Here is an 18,401-nt window from a genome sequence, read left to right on the forward strand (position 1 = left end):
TCCAGCCGCGGCCGCTGTCAGTTCTCCTGAACTGCTTCTTGGCACTATTCAGCCGGCGGGGCTTTAAAATCCCCGCCTGCTGAATGATCTGCCTCTGATTGGTCACAGCCCTGACCAATCAGAGGCTGAAAACACTCACACACCCATTCATGAATTCATGAATGGGTGAGTGACTGCTGCCTCTCAGCGCTGAGCCAATCATGGGCAGGTCTGACTCACATCCATTCATGAATTCATGAATGGGTGTGAGAGAGGCATGCCTCTGATTGGCTCAGCGCTGAGCCAATCAGGGGGCAGGTCTGACTCACACCCCCCTTCACACCCACTGCAGGACGGCCACGCGGAGCTCCGGCTGCCGGGAGAGGGTGAGTATACAATTTTTTTTTTTTTTTACACATTTTAGGATGGATTGCAGGGAAGGGCTTATATATTTAAGCCCTTACCGACAATTCATCCCGGGCTCGCCCGCAGCGCATTGCTTTCAATGAAGACGGTTGTATTGCCGTCTCCATTGAATGCAATGCGCTGGACAGCTCCGGCCCGTTTCTAATGAAACGCGGCTAGGAGCAGATTTTCGGGCGATTTGCGGGCGACTTGCGTGCACCGGTCACGCGGTTTGCGGATGCGCATCCGTCATGCGATCCGCAAATCGCGCGAAAAATCGCCCGTCTGACTAAGGCCTTAGGGCTCAGTCACATGGGCCTTTTTAACGTGCGTATGTACGCGTGTAAAAACGTTTTTACTGCGTTCGTCAAAAAAAAAAAATCGCACCTACAAAAGATAGAACATATGGGTGGCAATGGACATGCTCATGCGTTTTTTTGACGCGTGTATATACGTGTGACTGAGCCCTTAGGGTGTGTTTACACGTTCTATTCAATTTGCATTATTTTTTTATGTGAATTTTGCAAAAATCACAGCAAAAAACGTGATTTGACTGTGACGTTTGAACACATCATTTATGTGTGGCACACAAGGTTACTACTTTAATCTAATTTAGTAATGTCACGTTAAGGCTGCTTTCTGACAAGTGTATTTGTAGTTCATATTTAGTCCATGTTTTCCGGACTGTGATATGGAGCTAATATAAATCTATTAGCTATTTTCATGGGTGTATTTTTCACAGCTCTATTTTAAAAACATAGCATGTGCTGCTTTTGTCTATATTGCATGAAAAATGCACCCACTTAGCGTGATTAATTAGTATTTGAACTGCATGTGCCTCCATATTTGCTTTCATTAGTAATATTTTCTATTAGGCAAATACGAATCTGGCTCTGTATGCACTGATGCCCAGCATCCACAGTGCATGTAGCGCAGATGTCTTGGAGGGATTAAGAATCGTTTGAAAACTGTGCTCATGGATATGGCACTGCGTTGCAGTTTCAGTTGTAAATTAAATCATGACACAGATGTGACAAGAGCCTTCAGCTATATTCCCATCTGTGTGTGAGGCTCCATTTGGATCCTCCGACACATATGTGGCACAAAATGCCAGCGTGCTGCACTATTTTGTCTTGGATAATGCTGGAGGGCACCACGGGAGCCAGACATACATTATAGTTAATAGTGCCTGTTGGGCACCATTCGTTTCCATCATAGGATGGATCCAGCATTCTGTTTTTCTGCTGCCATGATGGAACTTGAAAATGGAAAGCCTAATCGTGGTGTGAACATGCATTCTGCAATATATACATAAAACATATACATACACACTTATTTAAACATATGTTACATACATGTACAGATATTACACACAACAAATATGCACATTACATACACAAATCAAATATATGGACATTACATAGTTACATAATATGTTGGACTGAAAAAAGACATATGTCCATCTAGTTCAGGCAATTAACAATGGTCTGTCTATCATGTTACTTAATTTTCTTAGAACCTGGGGGTGTATGCCATCAGGACCCGGGTTCTATTTTAATCTTTATAAGGCAGCTCTGAATTTCTTCCTGGGTTAAACTGGGGACATTTAGTGGAGAGTTTACTTTATCACTCTGCATCTCATCTGACATTTCATTTCCCCCTGTTAATACACTGGAGAAAAAAACAGTTTAATAGATTTGCTTTATATTATGGTCACTATTTCTCAGGTGCGTCTCAACTTGCACTTCTGTTATTCTGTCAGGTGTATTGGTTAATATGTAGCCCAAATGACCATCCCTCTATTTGGGTCCTGTACAAGTTGGGTAAGCTAATTATATTTAGTTATTAACAGAAGCTTACATATATGAGATACGCAAATTTTGGCTTCCCAATTTATATCTGAATAGCTAAAGTCCACCCTAATTATCTTATTGTGATTTGCAATTTCATCTACTTGCCTCAGTAATAGATTTTTGGTGGCTTCTGCTATATTTCGTGGCCTACATACATGAGGATTTAATTACTGTTTTTCCCTCCATTTATTTCTACTCATAAAGACTCAACATGTTCATCTCCCTGCCGTATATGGGCTTTAAACCAAAAATACATGAAGACAACCCCCCCCCTTTTCAGTTTTTATAATCCCTTGTGAGCAGACTGTACCCTGTAAATTCACCGCCCAGTCACAGCTTTCATCTATTAATCAGGTCTTAGTTATTCCTGCTATGTTGTAGTTTTCCTCAGACATTACTTCCAGTTTGTCCACCTTATTATTCAGAACTCTAGAATTAGTGAACATACGGCACAGCCATCCTCCCCATCCTAGCCATCTTCTCCCCCAAGCACAGCTACACCCTCCATATTAAGATGCAGCCAATCCCTATGGTAGAGCCTAAAGCCAACGGGAAAGTTGGCCCAGTTCTCCAGGAACCCAAACCCCTCCTCCCTATACTAACTCTTCAGCCAGTTGTTTACCTCCCTAAGCTTCTGCTGACTTTCTGGTGTTGCATCTGGTACAGGTTGTATTTCAGAAAATGCTTCTTTGGAGATCCTTGCCCTAAACTTACATCCTAGTTCCCTGAAATTGTGAAAGTTACTTCCACCTACCTCTAACTTTGTCATTGATGCCAATGTGTGCCATGACTGCTGGATTCTCACCAGCCCCTTCCAGTAACCTGTCAATCCGATCCACTATGTGTCAAACTCAAGTGCCAGATAGACAACACACCATTCGATGATTTCGCAACCAAACAAAGTTATGGCAAAGACGATTGCATTGTTGTTGGCAACAGCTACACGCCGATCCCAAGCCCTCATAAATGGGGAGAGGTGGGGAAAGCAATGGTAACCTACTCCACTACCACTGCCAAAATACTTTATGTATATATTGAGTTATCTATTATTGTGACTATAGATACCTGTACCCATGTATAGCTGATTGAATGGATACTATTTCTCCTTTTTATGCATTTTTTTTATATCTGTGTTTGTAATTATATGAAATAAAGCATTTTATTTGCATATATCTTTTTTACCTGTGTCTTAGACAAAGTAGGTGTTTTGTTCCAAATATATATGTCAGTGTGCTGAACCAGAACATCTTTTTGTTTTTGTGTTGCAGGTGGCTACTATTCTCAGATCTACAAATCAAATGGAACTTCACATCCTCTTAGGATCATCAGTTTAAACACCAACTTGTACTATAGTCCAAATCAAGAGATCGGAAACATAACAGACCCAGCTGATCAGTTTGAATGGCTGGAGGAAACATTGAAACTTTCTCGCCAAAACAATGAGAAGGTAACAAACTAGTGGACACAATAGTCCATAACAAACACAGAGGTGCATTTCTTTTTATGCCAGTGAACTGGTGCTATAAGTTGCAATTTTTGGTGTGCATTATATTTGCGCCCAAATTTGCAACTTTTAGGCCTGTTTGAGCCCTGCTTGCCACTGCATTCTAAAAGTGGATGGGGATTTTCAGAATGCAGTGGGGTCTCTCAGGTCTGTCAGATTGACTGTAATGTATGCCAGAAACTGCCATAAATTAAAGTGGAAATCTATTCAGGCATAGATTTCAGTCTTGGGCACGGACCGGCAAGACATATTCCAAATTTATTAACCCTTTCCAATCCACTGTCTGAAGTCTGAAGACATTATAATTTAAGGCTGTACAGCTCCGATGTTGGAAGACGTCTGTCTGGGTTCTCTTACTGTATATTGCCAGCCTCTCTGCTGTCGGAGCCTATCCAATGTATCACCTCATGCAGTACTGGCTTTAGCCAGCAAATAGCGCTGTTGTATAACAGCTGAAAAATAGTAAGCCCCCTAGGAAATCCTGGATACAAGTTGTATTGGAAAGGGTTAAGAGATGTGCTTGATCAGATGTTTATGTTAAAGGGGTTGTCTCGTGGCGAAAGCGAAAAAATTTTTTTTTAACTTACCCCCGCATTCTGCCCTGTTAAAAAGAAAGCATAGGTTAGTTTTTAAAAAGCGCATTGCACTTACCTGCATCAGTGTTCAGCAGCTTCTTCTATTCTTCTTTTAAAGATGGCGCCACTGGTCTTCTCCCACGGTGCACCGCGGGTCTTCTCCCATGGTGCACCGTGGATTTTCTTCTCCTTCAGTGCGTTCCATTGCCGATTCCAGCCTCCTGTTTGGCTGGAATCGGCACACGTGACGGGGCGAGCTACGATGACGACGCGGTGAGGAGCTCTCCGGCACGGGTGGCCCCATTCAACAGGCAGAAGACCGCACAGCGCAAGCGCGTCTAAAAAAGCAAGAAGCCAGCGAAATTAGACGGAGCCATGGAGACGGGGACGCTAGCAACGGAGCAGGTAAGTGAATAACTTCTGTATGGCTCATATTTAATGCACGATGTATATTACAAAGTGCATTAATATGGCCGTACAGAAGTGTATAACCCCACTTGCTTTCACGAGACAACCCCTTTAACATAAATCAAGCCATGCTTTTGATAGCACAGTGTATACCTTTGAGGTAGTTTGATGTAAATTGATTTGGGAGTAGTTAATATATTCTATATGGCCTTTCATTTTTTTTTGTGGTAGGTTTCTATTAACTGCTCAGCATTGAACTTTTCATAGTGTCAGATTTCAATGTCCTCGGTTTGTAAAGTTTCAATATTCAGATTTTTTATGCCCTGTTCACACTTGAAACATAACTAAATAATGTAGAAACAAACACCACTGTGAATACCTCAATTAAGGCCTCATGTCTACGGGCAAAATTGAATTTCAGAATCCATGCGGGTGACACGCGTGGACGATCCGTAGTTCAAGCAGCCCATAAAGAAGAATGGGGCATCCGCACTTAAATTAACACTGCGGATTTGATTTTATTTGATTTGCGGATGGCATACACGGAAAAGAAATTGCAGGATGCTCCATTTTTACCGCGGATGATGCACAAATGGGCTCCATTCATCTCTATGGAAGCGTGTGATCCGCAGTGCATCCGCAAATACAATTACGGATTCACTGTGGATTTGAAGGTTAATTTAATTAGGAAGGTGGGGAAAAGGCTGGGAGGTGGGGTTGTGGATTTTTTCCATGCGGATGATCCGCTCTGCATCCATGCGGAAAAAAAACGCAATCCGTGATCTCCCACAAGCAATAAAAAATCAATTTAACGATGACTCGCAGTGCATCTGCTGTAGAAATCTGCATGAAAAATCCATGCGTACCGTGGACATGAGGCCTAAGAGCTTGTAAAAGATAGCAAAATAATGCAATCAGGTCTCATACTACTTTTTACAATAAAAATAGTATAGCATGGGCTTTAGGACTTATTCACATGACCGTGGCCGTATGCTGCTGAGAAGTCAAACACAATAATCATTAGACAGCACACAGCTGCCCAATGTTCATTAAGCCCCATACATAGCGTGTCTTACTTTTGTCCGTAAAAACAGATGAGCATTGGACAAGCTGCTTTTTTTCACATGGACCATTGCTATAGTACTCTGATACAAGCTTATTTTCTTGTAGTAGCCACAACATATATCCTTTCCATGGTAAAAAGTGGGGTTCTACGTCTAAATAGACATAGCAATACCCCTGAGCCAGAGAAGGAAAAGATGGTGATGCCACCAAGACCAAAAGGAAGACTCACATTTTTAAGTGTCTTCAATAGAGATGAGCGAACGTACTCGTCCAAGCTTGATATTCGTGCGAATATTAGGGTGTTCGGGATGCTCGTTACTCGTAACGAGCACCACGCGGTGTTCTGGTTACTTTCAGTTTCCTCTCTGAGACGTTAGCGCGCTTTTCTGGCCAATTGAAAGACAGGGAAGGCATTACAACTTCCCCCTGTGACGTTCAAGCCCTATACCACCCCCCTGCAGTGAGTGGCTGGGAAGATCAGATGTCACCCGAGTATAAAAGTCGGCCCCTCCCGCGGCTCGCCACACATGCCTTGTGAGTTAGCTGAGGGAAAGTACTATCGTGCTGGTGCTGCTGTAGGGAGAGCGTTAGGAGTCAGTGTAGGCTTCAAGAACCCCAAAGGTCCTTCTTAGGGCCACATCTACCTGTGTGCAGGCTGCTGCTAGCAGTGTTTTTTTTTTTTTTCCTCAAAATCGGCAGTGCAGAGCATTGCACCCAGCATTAGGGACAGAAGTGGTGCATAGGTAGGGAGAGTGTTAGGAGTGAGTGTAGCCTTCAAGAACCTCAACGGTCCTTTCTAGGGCCAAATTTAAGCGTGTGCAGTACTGTGCTGGCTGCTGTTAGCAGTGTTGCATATTTTTTTTTTTCTAAAAATCGTCTGTGCAGAGCATTGCACCCTCCATTGATACTACAGGGACAGAATTGTGTAGGCAGGGCCACAACACAGTTATTGTTCATTGAATATACGCAGTGGGTCCTTCCCTTTGCAAAAAAGGAAAAAAATTATATTTGGCCTGCCTGTGTCTGTCCTAAGGTCTCCGTGTACGTGTGTGCTGCGTGGACAACGTACAAAAATCAGACGCAACCAGCTACGGTTTACTGCAGGCTTGCGCCATTGTCTTTCCTGACTGGCAAATACCTGCTCTGCTAGAGTTAATAACTCTGCTACACTAAAGTTGTGTGACACTTTTTCAGGGCCACACTACAGTTCTAAAAGTTATTGTTCATTGAATATACGCAGTGGGTCCTTCCCTTTGCAAAAAAGGAAAAGAAATTATATTTGGCCTGCCTGTGTCAGTCCTAAGGTCTCCGTGTACGTGTGTGCTGCGTGGACAACGTACAAAAATCAGACGCAACCAGCTACGGTTTACTGCAGGCTTGCGCCATTGTCTTTCCTGACTGGCAAATACCTGCTCTGCTACAGTTAATAACTCTGCTACACTAAAGTTGTGTGTCACTTTTTCAGGGCCACACTACAGTTCTAAAAGTTATTGTTCATTGAATATACGCAGTGGGTCCTTCCCTTTGCAAAAAAGGAAAAGAAATTATATTTGGCCTGCCTGTGTCAGTCCTAAGGTCTCCGTGTACGTGTGTGCTGCGTGGACAACGTACAAAAATCAGACGCAACCAGCTACGGTTTACTGCAGGCTTGCGCCATTGTCTTTCCTGACTGGCAAATACCTGCTCTGCTAGAGTTAATAACTCTGCTACACTAAAGTTGTGTGACACTTTTTCAGGGCCACACTACAGTTCTAAAAATTATTGTTCATTGAATATACGCAGTGGGTCCTTCCCTTTGCAAAAAAGGAAAAGAAATTATATTTGGCCTGCCTGTGTCAGTCCTAAGGTCTCCGTGTACGTGTGTGCTGCGTGGACAACGTACAAAAATCAGACGCAACCAGCTACGGTTTACTGCAGGCTTGCGCCATTGTCTTTCCTGACTGGCAAATACCTGCTCTGCTAGAGTTAATAACTCTGCTACACTAAAGTTGTGTGTCACTTTTTCAGGGCCACACTACAGTTCTAAAAGTTATTGTTCATCGAATATACGCAGTGGGTCCTTCCCTTTGCAAAAAAGGAAAATAAATTATATTTGGCCTGCCTGTGTCAGTCCTAAGGTCTCCGTGTACGTGTGTGCTGCGTGGACAACGTACAAAAATCAGATGCAACCAGCTACGGTTGAGTGCAGCCTTGCTCCAATTTCTTTCCTGCCTGGGAAATCAAATCACTGGTAATACAGCATGCTGAGGGGTAGGGGTAGGCCTAGAGGACGTGGACGCGGCCGAGGACGCGGAGGGCCAAGTGAGGGTGTGGGCACAGGCCGAGCCAGTGCGGTGGCCAGGGGTAGAGGCAGGGCCAGACCGAATAATCCACCAACTGTTTCCCAAAGCGCCCCCTCGCGCCATGCCACCCTGCACAGGTCAAGGTGCTCTACGGTGTGGCAGTTTTTCACAGAGACGCCTGACGACTGACGAACAGTGGTGTGCAACCTTTGTCGCGCCAAGATCAGCTGGGGAGGCACCACCAACAGCATGCGCAGGCATATGATGGCCAAGCACCCCACAAGGTGGGACGATGCCCGTTCACCGCCTCCGGTTTGCACCACTGCCTCTCCCCCTGTGCCCCAACCTGCCACTGAGATCCAACCCCCCTCTGAGGACACAGGCACTACCGTCTCCTGGCCTGCACCCACACCCTCACCTCCGCTGTCCTCGGCCCCATCCAGCAATGTCTCTCAGCGCAGCGTCCAGACGTCGCTAGTGCCACAGTTTGAGCGCAAGCGCAAGTACGACGCCACGCACGCTCAAGCGTTAAACGTGCACATTGCAAAATTGATCAGCCTAGAGATGCTGCCGTATAGGCTTGTGGAAACGGAGGCTTTCAAAAGCATGATGGCGGCGGCTGCCCCGCGCTACTCGGTTCCCAGTCGCCACTTCTTTTCCCGATGTGCCGTCCCAGCCCTGCACGACCACGTCTCCCGCAACATTGTACGCGCCCTCACCAACGCGGTTACTGCCAAGGTCCACTTAACAACGGACACGTGGACAAGCACAGGCGGGCAGGGCCACTATATCTCCCTGACGGCACATTGGGTGAATTTAGTGGAGGCTGGGACAGAGTCAGAGCCTGGGACCGCTCACGTCCTACCCACCCCCAGAATTGCGGGCCACAGCTCGGTGGTGGTATCTGCGGCGGTGTATGCTTCCTCCACTAAAGCACCTTCCTCCTGCTCCTCCTCCAACGCAACCTCTGTCTCGCAATCAAGATGTGTCAGCAGCACGTCGCCAGCAGTCGGTGTCACGCGGCGTGGCAGCACAGCGGTGGGCAAGCGTCAGCAGGCCGTGCTGAAACTACTCAGCTTAGGAGAGAAGAGGCCCACGGCCCACGAACTGCTGCAGGGTCTGACAGAGCAGACGGACCACTGGCTTGCGCCGCTGAGCCTCCAACCGGGCATGGTCGTGTGTGACAACGGCCGTAAGCTGGTGGCGGCTCTGCAGCTCGGCAGCCTCACGCACGTGCCATGCCTGGCCCATGTCTTTAATTTGGTGGTTCAGCGCTTTCTGAAAAGCTACCCCCACTTGTCATACCTGCTCGGAAAGGTGCGCCAGCTCTGCGCACATTTCCGCAAATCCCACACGCACGCTGCCACCCTGCGGACACTGCAACATAGGTTTAATCTGCCAGTGCACCGACTGCTGTGCGACGTGCCCACACAGTGGAACTCTACGCTCCACATGTTGGCCAGACTCTATGAGCAGCGTAGAGCTATAGTGGAATACCAACTCCAACTTTCGCGGCGCAGTGGGAGTCAGCCTCCTCAATTATTTACAGAAGAGTGGCCCTGGTTGGCAGCCATCTGCCAGGTCCTTGGAAAATTTGAGGAGTCTACCCAGGTGGTGAGCGGCGATGCTGCAATCATTAGCGTCACCATTCCTCTGCTATGCATCTTGAGAAGTTCCCTGCAAAGCATAAAGGCAGACGCTTTGCGCTCGGAAACAGAGCCGGGGGAAGACAGTATGTCGCTGGATAGTCAGAGCACCCGCCTGTCTATATCTCAGCGCGTTGAGGAGGAGGAGGAGGAGCATGAGGAGGATGAGGAGGAGGGGGAAGAGACAGCTTGGCCCACTGGTGAGGGTACACATGCTGCTGGGCTGTCATCCTCTCAGCGTGTATGGCCTGAGGAGGAGGAAGAGGAGGAGGAGGAGGATCCTGAAAGTGATCTTCCTAGTGAGGACAGCCATGTGTTGCGTACAGGTACCCTGGCACACATGGCTGACTTCATGTTAGGATGCCTTTCTCGTGACCCTCGCGTTACACGCATTCTGGCCACTACGGATTACTGGGTGTACACACTGCTCGATCCACGGTATAAGGAGAGCCTTTGCACTCTCATTCCCGAAGAGGAAAGGGGTTCGAGAATGATGCTATACCACAGGGCGCTGATGGACAAACTGATGGTAAACTTCCCATCCGACAGCGCTAGTGGCAGAAGGCGCAGTTCCGAGGGCCAGGTAGCAGGGGAGGCGCAGAGATCAGGCAGCATGTACAGCGCAGGCAGGGGAACATTCTCCAAGGCCTTTGCCAGCTTTATGGCTCCCCAGCAAGACTGTGTCACCGCTCCCCAGTCAAGGCTGAGTCGGCGGGAGCACTGTAAAAGGATGGTGAGGGAGTACGTAGCCGATCGCACGACCGTCCTCCGTGACGCCTCTGCCCCCTACAACTACTGGGTGTCGAAGCTGGACACGTGGCCTGAACTCGCGCTGTATGCCCTGGAGGTGCTTGCTTGTCCTGCGGCTAGCGTCTTGTCAGAGAGTGTGTTTAGTGTGGCTGGGGGAATCATTACGGATAAGCGTACCCACCTGTCAACCGACAGTGCCGACAGGCTTACACTCATCAAGATGAACAAAGCCTGGATTTCCCCAGACTTCTCTTCTCCACCAGCGGACAGCAGCGATACGTAAGCAATACGTAGGCTGCACCCGCGGATGGAAGCTACGTTCTCTCTCACCATCCAAAACGGGGACATTTCTGCTTCATCAATCTGTGTCTAATATTCCTCCTCCTCCTCCTGCTCCTCCTCCTAAAACCTCACGTAATCACGCTGAACGGGCAATTTTTCTTAGGGCCACAAGGCTCACTCATATAATTTTTCTAAACAATTTTTATACGTTTCAATGCTCTTAAAAGCGTTGAAACTTTAACTTGAACCAATTTTTCGTTAAACTGGGCTGCCTCCAGGCCTAGTTACCACTTAAGCCACATTAACCAAAGCGATTAATGGGTTTCACCTGCCCTCTTGGTTGGCCATGGCCAATTTTTTGGATGTACATTAGTACTGTTGATACAGCAATTTTTGTGGGCCCTCGCCTACAGTGTAATCAAATGAATTTTTAGCCCACCTGCATTACAGCTGACGTTACATCCGCTGTGTTGGGCACTGCAATGGGATATTTTTGTGTATCGCCGGTGGGTTCCAGGGAGCCACCCATGCTGTAGGTGCACACGGAGTTTAACCTACATCTGTCCACTTGTAAAGAACCCCAGTCTGACTGGGGCATGCAGTGTGGGCCGAAGCCCACCTGTATTAAGCACGACATTACTACCTCAGCTGTGTTGGGCAATGCAATGGGATATTTTTATGTACCGCCGGTGGGTTCCAGGGAGCCACCCATGCTGTAGGTGCACACGGAGTTTAACCTACATCTGTCCACTTGTAAAGAACCCCAGTCTGACTGGGGCATGCAGTGTGGGCCGAAGCCCACCTGTATTAAGCACAACATTACTACCTCAGCTGTGTTGGGCAATGCAATGGGATATTTCTATGTACCGCCGGTGGCTTCCTGGCACCCACCCCTGCTGTGGGTCCACAGGGAATTATAAATGCATCTGTTTCCACTTGTAAAGAACCCCAGTCAGACTGGGGCATGCAGTGTGGGCCGAAGCCCACCTGCATTAAGCACGACATTACTACCTCAGCTGTGTTAGGCAATGCAATGGGATATTTCTATGTACCGCCGGTGGCTTCCTGGCACCCACCCATGCTGTGGGTCCACAGGGAATTATAAATGCATCTGTGTCCACTTGTAAAGAACCCCAGTCTGACTGGGGCATGCAGAGACACCTTGACAGAATGAATAGTGTGTGACACATAGGTTCCCCATTGCTATGCCCACGTGTGCAGCTCCTGATGGCGGTGGCACAGGATTCTATTTCTCATTGCTTCTGTACAGCATTGTGGGCTATCGCCCCGCCCCTTTTAAAGAGGGTCGCTGCCTAGCCGTGCCAACCTCTGCAGTGTGTGCCTGCGGTTCCTCCTCATGGCAGACGCACTTCTAAATAGACATGAGGGTGGTGAGGCATTAGGGCAGCTGAAGGCTGCGCAGGGACACTTTGGTGTGCGCTGTGGGGGGGAGGGGGGGCGGTTGGGCAGCATGTAACACAGGAGAAGTGGCAGTGGAGTGTCATGCAGGCAGTGATTGTGCTTTGTTGGAGGTAGTGTGGTGCTTAGCTAAGGTATGCCATGCTAATGAGGGCTTTTCAGAAGTAAAAGTTTTTGGGAGGGGGGGGGCCCCACTCTTGCCGCTATTGTGGCTTAATAGTGGGACCTGTGAACTTGAGATGCAGCCCAACATGTAGACCCTCGCCTGCCCTATCCATTGCTGTGTCGTTCCCATCACTTTCTTGAATTGCCCAGATTTTCACACAAGGAAACCTTAGCGAGCATCGGCGAAATACAAAAATGCTCGGGTCGCCCATTGACTTCAATGGGGTTCGTTACTCGAAACGAACCCTCGAGCATCGCGAAAAGTTCATCCCGAATAACGAGCACCCGAGCATTTTGGTGCTCGCTCATCTCTAGTCTTCAACTGAATAACTAGAAGTCAATTTTCTCAAATGACTGTGTGATTTAGTCTCCATCTAGTGGTTAGATAGTAGACATGAAACTAGATTGCTGTGGAAATTGATAGCTATAAGATATAGGGATATCAACCACTGATATGTTCTTGGTTACTTGAATAAAATGCTAGCATATACAGTATCATTTACCTAATTAATTTTCTATTCATTTAAATTTTCTATATTATATAACAATTATTAAAATTATACTATTATAAGTATTATACACATTTTAAGTAGTTAACATGTAAGTTGGTCCAGGGTCAATTTTCAACATACATGTAATATTCTAAATCAGTTTCTGAACCAATATTAATAAGAATAATATTACTATGTACCTTATTATATGGTATAGCTGATGGCCCAATGATAATGTTTATTTTCTAGGCGTACATCATTGCTCATGTTCCAATAGGATTTCTTCCATTTACTATACTTACAACAGCAATGAGAGACACATTCAATGAGAAACTGGTAAAAATGTTCCGCGCTTATAGTGATGTCATTGCTGGCCAGTTTTACGGGCATACTCACCGGGATAGCATCATGGTGGTTTTAGATGAGAAAGGTAAGATCAAGTGATAAAGTAACTTTCAGTGGTATAGCAATCTATAGAATTGATTCTCATTATACTAATTATACAATTATACGAAATGAGGCATATAAAACAGTTTAATATTAATGTGTGAAACCTTTATTCACCTTTATGTGATCTGTAGTTCACTCTTCAATCAGCAAAACTATTGCCTTACAGTACACAAGTACTGTTATTCTGCATGACTAGTAACTAGAAGACAGGGAGGTGGGGGGGGGGTGCAGCTTCTAGCTCTCCATGGTTTCAATTACATTAATCTAATAAATCTCATGCTTTCATATATATTGGCACCTGAGATTATTCTTCACAGTGTAGTGAGAATTCTATCATCTGCATCCCCCGCATTTTAGTTTCAGTGTTTTAGTGAAATTAATAAAGAAGAATTGGGTAATGCCTCGTTGTAATATCTTCCTTGGCTAGAAGTATTGCGCCCTAATCCCACACGGTTTTATTCCTTTACACAAAACTATCAAGCCCCATTTATATATAAATTGACAAATGTGGGGCAGGCAGCACCTTGCGTTTTTTCTCTATTCAAAAAGAAAAACCCTTCTAGCAGAAGGCGCTCAACCTTTTGCAACTCTTCTATTTGGATGCTTTCATATAACGACTTGCTAAAGTACTTAAAATATTTTATATTTGTCAACATTTTAACAGCAAAAAACCTTGACCATTTCTGGACATGTCCACAACTTATTCAATATTCTATTTCAGACAGGCCTATTGGATCTGCGTTTGTTGCACCAGCTGTAACACCCATAAAGTCAGCCTCAGAAAGTGAGTCAAATAACCCAGGTTTCCGTCTGTATCAATATGATACTAATTGCTATAGCTTAAAGGTGAGTTTTCACACAGACATACACACACTCAGGTATATATATATATATATATATATATATATATATATATATCTCAAAGGAGATATAAGTAGGAATTGAAATCATCTTCCGTAGGTAACAGAAGCTCATGTGAGATAGTTGAGGCTTTCAATCAAGAACATATACATGAAGACAACCAGTGAGTGCACAAACTACCATAAAACTGATTCAGATAGACATTCAGGGAAATTGATAGTATCGAGAACAAACCGAGAACTGGTCGTCCAAGTAGTGTTTCTGATAACCTAGATGTTTTTAGAAAGAGTCCTCCTAAAAGCACCCAGAGACTGACATTGGATCCTCACGACACACAAGTGGTACCCACACAAACTGCAGCTGCAACAAAAGTTGGGTGAAGATGACCTTGACAAATACTTCTTGGATGATCTTGATTAAAAGCCTCAGCCACCTCACATGAACTTCTGTTACTGACCATCAGGATGATCTCAATTCTGTCCTGGACTGCTAATGACAACTTGTGGTACTCAAAAAGACGTGACTAGTGTTTTCCATACCATATAATTCAACATTTTAGGGGAGCACAGATACCATTTGTCTTATTGCATTTGGAAAGTCTCTTTATAAATATAAATAAGTTATAAGGAGGCGCCTTGATGCTTTTAATATAACATGTTATATCATTTTAACATGAAGAAAATAGAAATGAGTGTTTAACTCACCTGGTGTCAAGCGAGGATACCTTGCAAAGAGGCACCTCGCTGACACCGCAATCCAAGTCCGCTTGTAAAATAGTCTTTATTCTATCCAACCTTCGTCGGAGAGCAGCAGGGCAATCCAAATAAGCTGCACCGGATAACCGGGGCTTAGTTCAATTAGACCACGAGGAAGAAAAACGGCTGTCCGCACTCCTAGGGATATCAGACTCACGTAGCTACGTGAGTCTGATATCCCTAGGAGCGCGGACAGCCGTTTTTCTTCCTCGTGGTCTCTTTATAAATATATATTTATAAATTTTTTTTAGGATAAAAAGTCTTTGATGACTTTCTGCTGTGCAGCTCCATTAGATCATCTATATGACAATGGGTATTATTGTATCTTGTTACCAGCGGAAGCTAGAGGTTTTGACACGGCTTACATGGAGGAATGCCCCTGTCACACCCCTAGCTCCCGATTGGTGAAATTATTATAGGTTCTGGCAGTGTGTGTGTGGCAGGCAATCCACGCTGCTAGGAGCTTGCCGGCCATCTCACCTAATGTCCCCTGGACCCTGTAAGCTGTTCTGGGGCTCTTAGCCCTCCATTCCTTCGGCCCACAGCTGGAAGTGGCTTTGCCACCGCCAGCGCAGAAGGCGGCCCCTCTGGCTCTGTCTTTAACCACAGAGAGGGATCGGCAGCAGGGACACCACAGTCTGTGAAGCAGCTTCCCCGAATCGCACAGTGAGGTCACCAGCAAGGAGGCCACAGTGCCAGGGGACACACACTGACAGCTGACGGCTGCAGACTACAGGAGGAGGACAGCAGGGAGGGCAGTGCGGTGGTGGACACTGAGGACAGCAGGGAGCCCACAGCGCAGGGGTACAGTGACTGACTGCCGGCGGACACACAGTGCAGAAGTACAGGAGGGAGGCCACAGTGTGGGTAGACAATGAGTGACACCCGCCGCAGGCACACGCAACTTACACAGGGGCCGGGGTGGAGAGTCACACGCCGGTCAAAAATCCATCCTAGGACCTTCAAGGACCTTCCGCTATTCACCCAATTGGGAGCTAGTGGTGTGACAGGGGCATTACTCCATGTAAAGGCTGTCAAACCCCTAGCTTCCGGTGGTGACAAGATACAATAATACCATGACAATGTTAATCATCCTTTGGTTGTTGGGCTGCTATTTGCAATATGATAATTTAGTTTACAGTATACAATGGCCTGCACTAGTTGGCCCAATGTCATCTCACTGCCCAGGGTTTCCCTTTCCATACTGACAGAGCCAACCATGAAGGTACTACCCATGTTTCTACTCAATCTAGTGGGAAGTGATATGTGGTCAGCCATTTATATGAGGCCTGTGTTGAGCAATCTGTCAAATTGCTTCAGCCACAACATGTACTCAATTGCTTCAATGAACTGGGAATATATGTAATTTAAAAACAAGGTAATCAACATGTATAGCTCCAGGAATGTGCAAATATGGCAAGTGTGTGCCTTTTGCATAAAATGGTATTACATCTGAATATGTGAAACTTTTTAATATATCTTATTATGTGTAATTATATCTTCCAACAGCCTGTAGTTCCCATTTATATGTCTGCAGGCTTTCTCTAAATGTACAAAAACCTCCTCCAACCTGAATGTATTAGGATTTCTAAAAAAAAAAGGAGGTAAAAGAGGGAGGGGGATGCAGCTGCAGCGTCATACTCGGTGTTTAATGGGAATGAGTCATCAGAAAATGACTTAATGCATAAATCAAGTTACCCATTTTTGCAAAGAATTTTGGGTGACTGTTTTAAATTTTGCGATGTCACAATCTAGATTTAAAAAAAATCCTAACATCCTGCAGTTTTCATGCTGACCACTAAACCTAATAATGTTCTGTAGAGAAAACTTTTCAACAGTTATCTCATTATCACAGCCAGGATTAGACTGAAAGGTTTCCCCCCTTTTTACATGGACCGAGAATCTCATGATTCTCGTTTGCCGAAGCAAATGAGCTGTAAAGCATATATCTGCAGCAAATGTAAGATGGTTGCTCCCATGGTCATGCAATTAATGTATTCTACAATCAAAAAAAAATTGATTAGGAAAATGTTTCACTATCTGGTTTTAATCAATAAAAAATAGAGGTGATATAGTCTCTTTAAGAGATGGTCATAGGGGAGGGGCAGCCGGGGGACACATCTAATTCATCAGATCAAACAGCATGACTCTTACATCACTAACACTTTAAAAATAAATTTGCTGTAAGATTCTAATATTGTTTTCATTATTGCATTTTAGGATCTCTACCATTACTACTTAAATCTTACTGATGCAAACAGAAGAAAAGAAGCCTTGTGGAAGCTGGAATATATTATGACCAAAGAGTACAACATAAAGGATCTACAGCCGGAAAGTTTACAAGAACTTATTATGAGATTTCAAAAGCCACAGAGTGTTGACTTCCAGAATTACTACAAGAATTACATAGTGAACTTTGATACCTCTGAAGGGTGTAATGATTTATGCAAAAAAAGACAAGTTTGTGCAATACAACATGTTGATGCTCATTCCTACATAGAATGCATTCAGAAGCATAACTAAAAAGTGCAAACTTTGGAGGACCTTTCCTTCAGAAATTTACCAGATACATGTGAAAGTAATGTAGAGGAAAACTTGCCTACTGAGTTTCAGTTAAGAAAAACTACTATTTCTGTGAAGGTACAACTCCCTTTGTGATGTGAAATATAGAACATGCTAGGACAATGGTACCACACAAAGTAGAAACTGCATGGAGAAGATAAAAAACTAAGGTGTACCAAACACCTACATGAATTCAGATCCCCAAACATTCCCCTAACTAAATTCAAACTCCCAACCTCAAAATAAGTTCAGACTCCAGGTCAGACCTCCAAATTAACTCATACCCCTGTCCATACCTCACAAACTAATAGACCTCAGACCAGACCCTAAATTTACTTCAGACCTCAGACCAGACTCCTAAGGGCTGGTTCATATGTGCGTATGCAGATTACAGTCATGTAAATATGCAGCGGAGGAGGGGAGACAAAGACAAAGTCATTTTTTATATGGAAAAAATTCTGTTAAATCCAAATAAAATGGAAAATGCTAAACAAGGAAAGAGAGAAATATCTCAATTTTTTAATTGACTACAGTATAATTACACACATTATTACATACCATGCTGGTCCCTTCTGATGTCTGCATGTGACAGGGGGCAAATGTTTTTTGATGTGATAGCAATAGAGATGAGCGAGCATACTCGCTAAGGGCAATTACTCGAGCGAGCATTGCCTTGAGCCAGTACCTGCCCACTCGGAAGAAAAGATTTGGGTGCCGGCGGGGGGCAGGGGAGAGCGGGGGGGGGGGGGGGAACGGAGGGGAGATCTCTCCGCCACCGCCCCCTCTGCTCACTCCCACAACTCACCTCTCACCAGCGCCGGCACCCGAATCTTTTCTTCCGATCCAGCAGGTACTTGCTAAGGACAATACTCGCTCGAGTAATTGCCCTTAGCAAATATGCTCGGAAAAGTTAACAAATGGTTAAAAATATTCTACCATTGTGAGTATG

The 18,401-nt window shown here is 45.2% G+C and overlaps 1 protein-coding gene across 1 annotated transcript in view; it reads left to right on the plus strand.

The window, feature by feature from the left end:
* SMPDL3A (sphingomyelin phosphodiesterase acid like 3A) overlaps window positions 1-18,185 on the plus strand; it is a 41,804-nt gene extending 23,619 nt beyond the window's left edge. Inside the window, exons 5-8 of the mRNA XM_066606477.1 lie at window positions 3,506-3,684; window positions 13,074-13,254; window positions 13,996-14,120; window positions 17,111-18,185. Of these exons, the coding sequence (XP_066462574.1) occupies window positions 3,506-3,684; window positions 13,074-13,254; window positions 13,996-14,120; window positions 17,111-17,413 (788 nt within the window). The 3' untranslated portion in view covers window positions 17,414-18,185. The remainder of the gene's footprint in view (window positions 1-3,505; window positions 3,685-13,073; window positions 13,255-13,995; window positions 14,121-17,110) is intronic.
* Window positions 18,186-18,401: the final 216 nt, after the last annotated feature.

Source organism: Eleutherodactylus coqui, chromosome 1, assembly GCF_035609145.1.
Source record: "Eleutherodactylus coqui strain aEleCoq1 chromosome 1, aEleCoq1.hap1, whole genome shotgun sequence".
Lineage (NCBI taxonomy): Eukaryota > Metazoa > Chordata > Amphibia > Anura > Eleutherodactylidae > Eleutherodactylus > Eleutherodactylus coqui.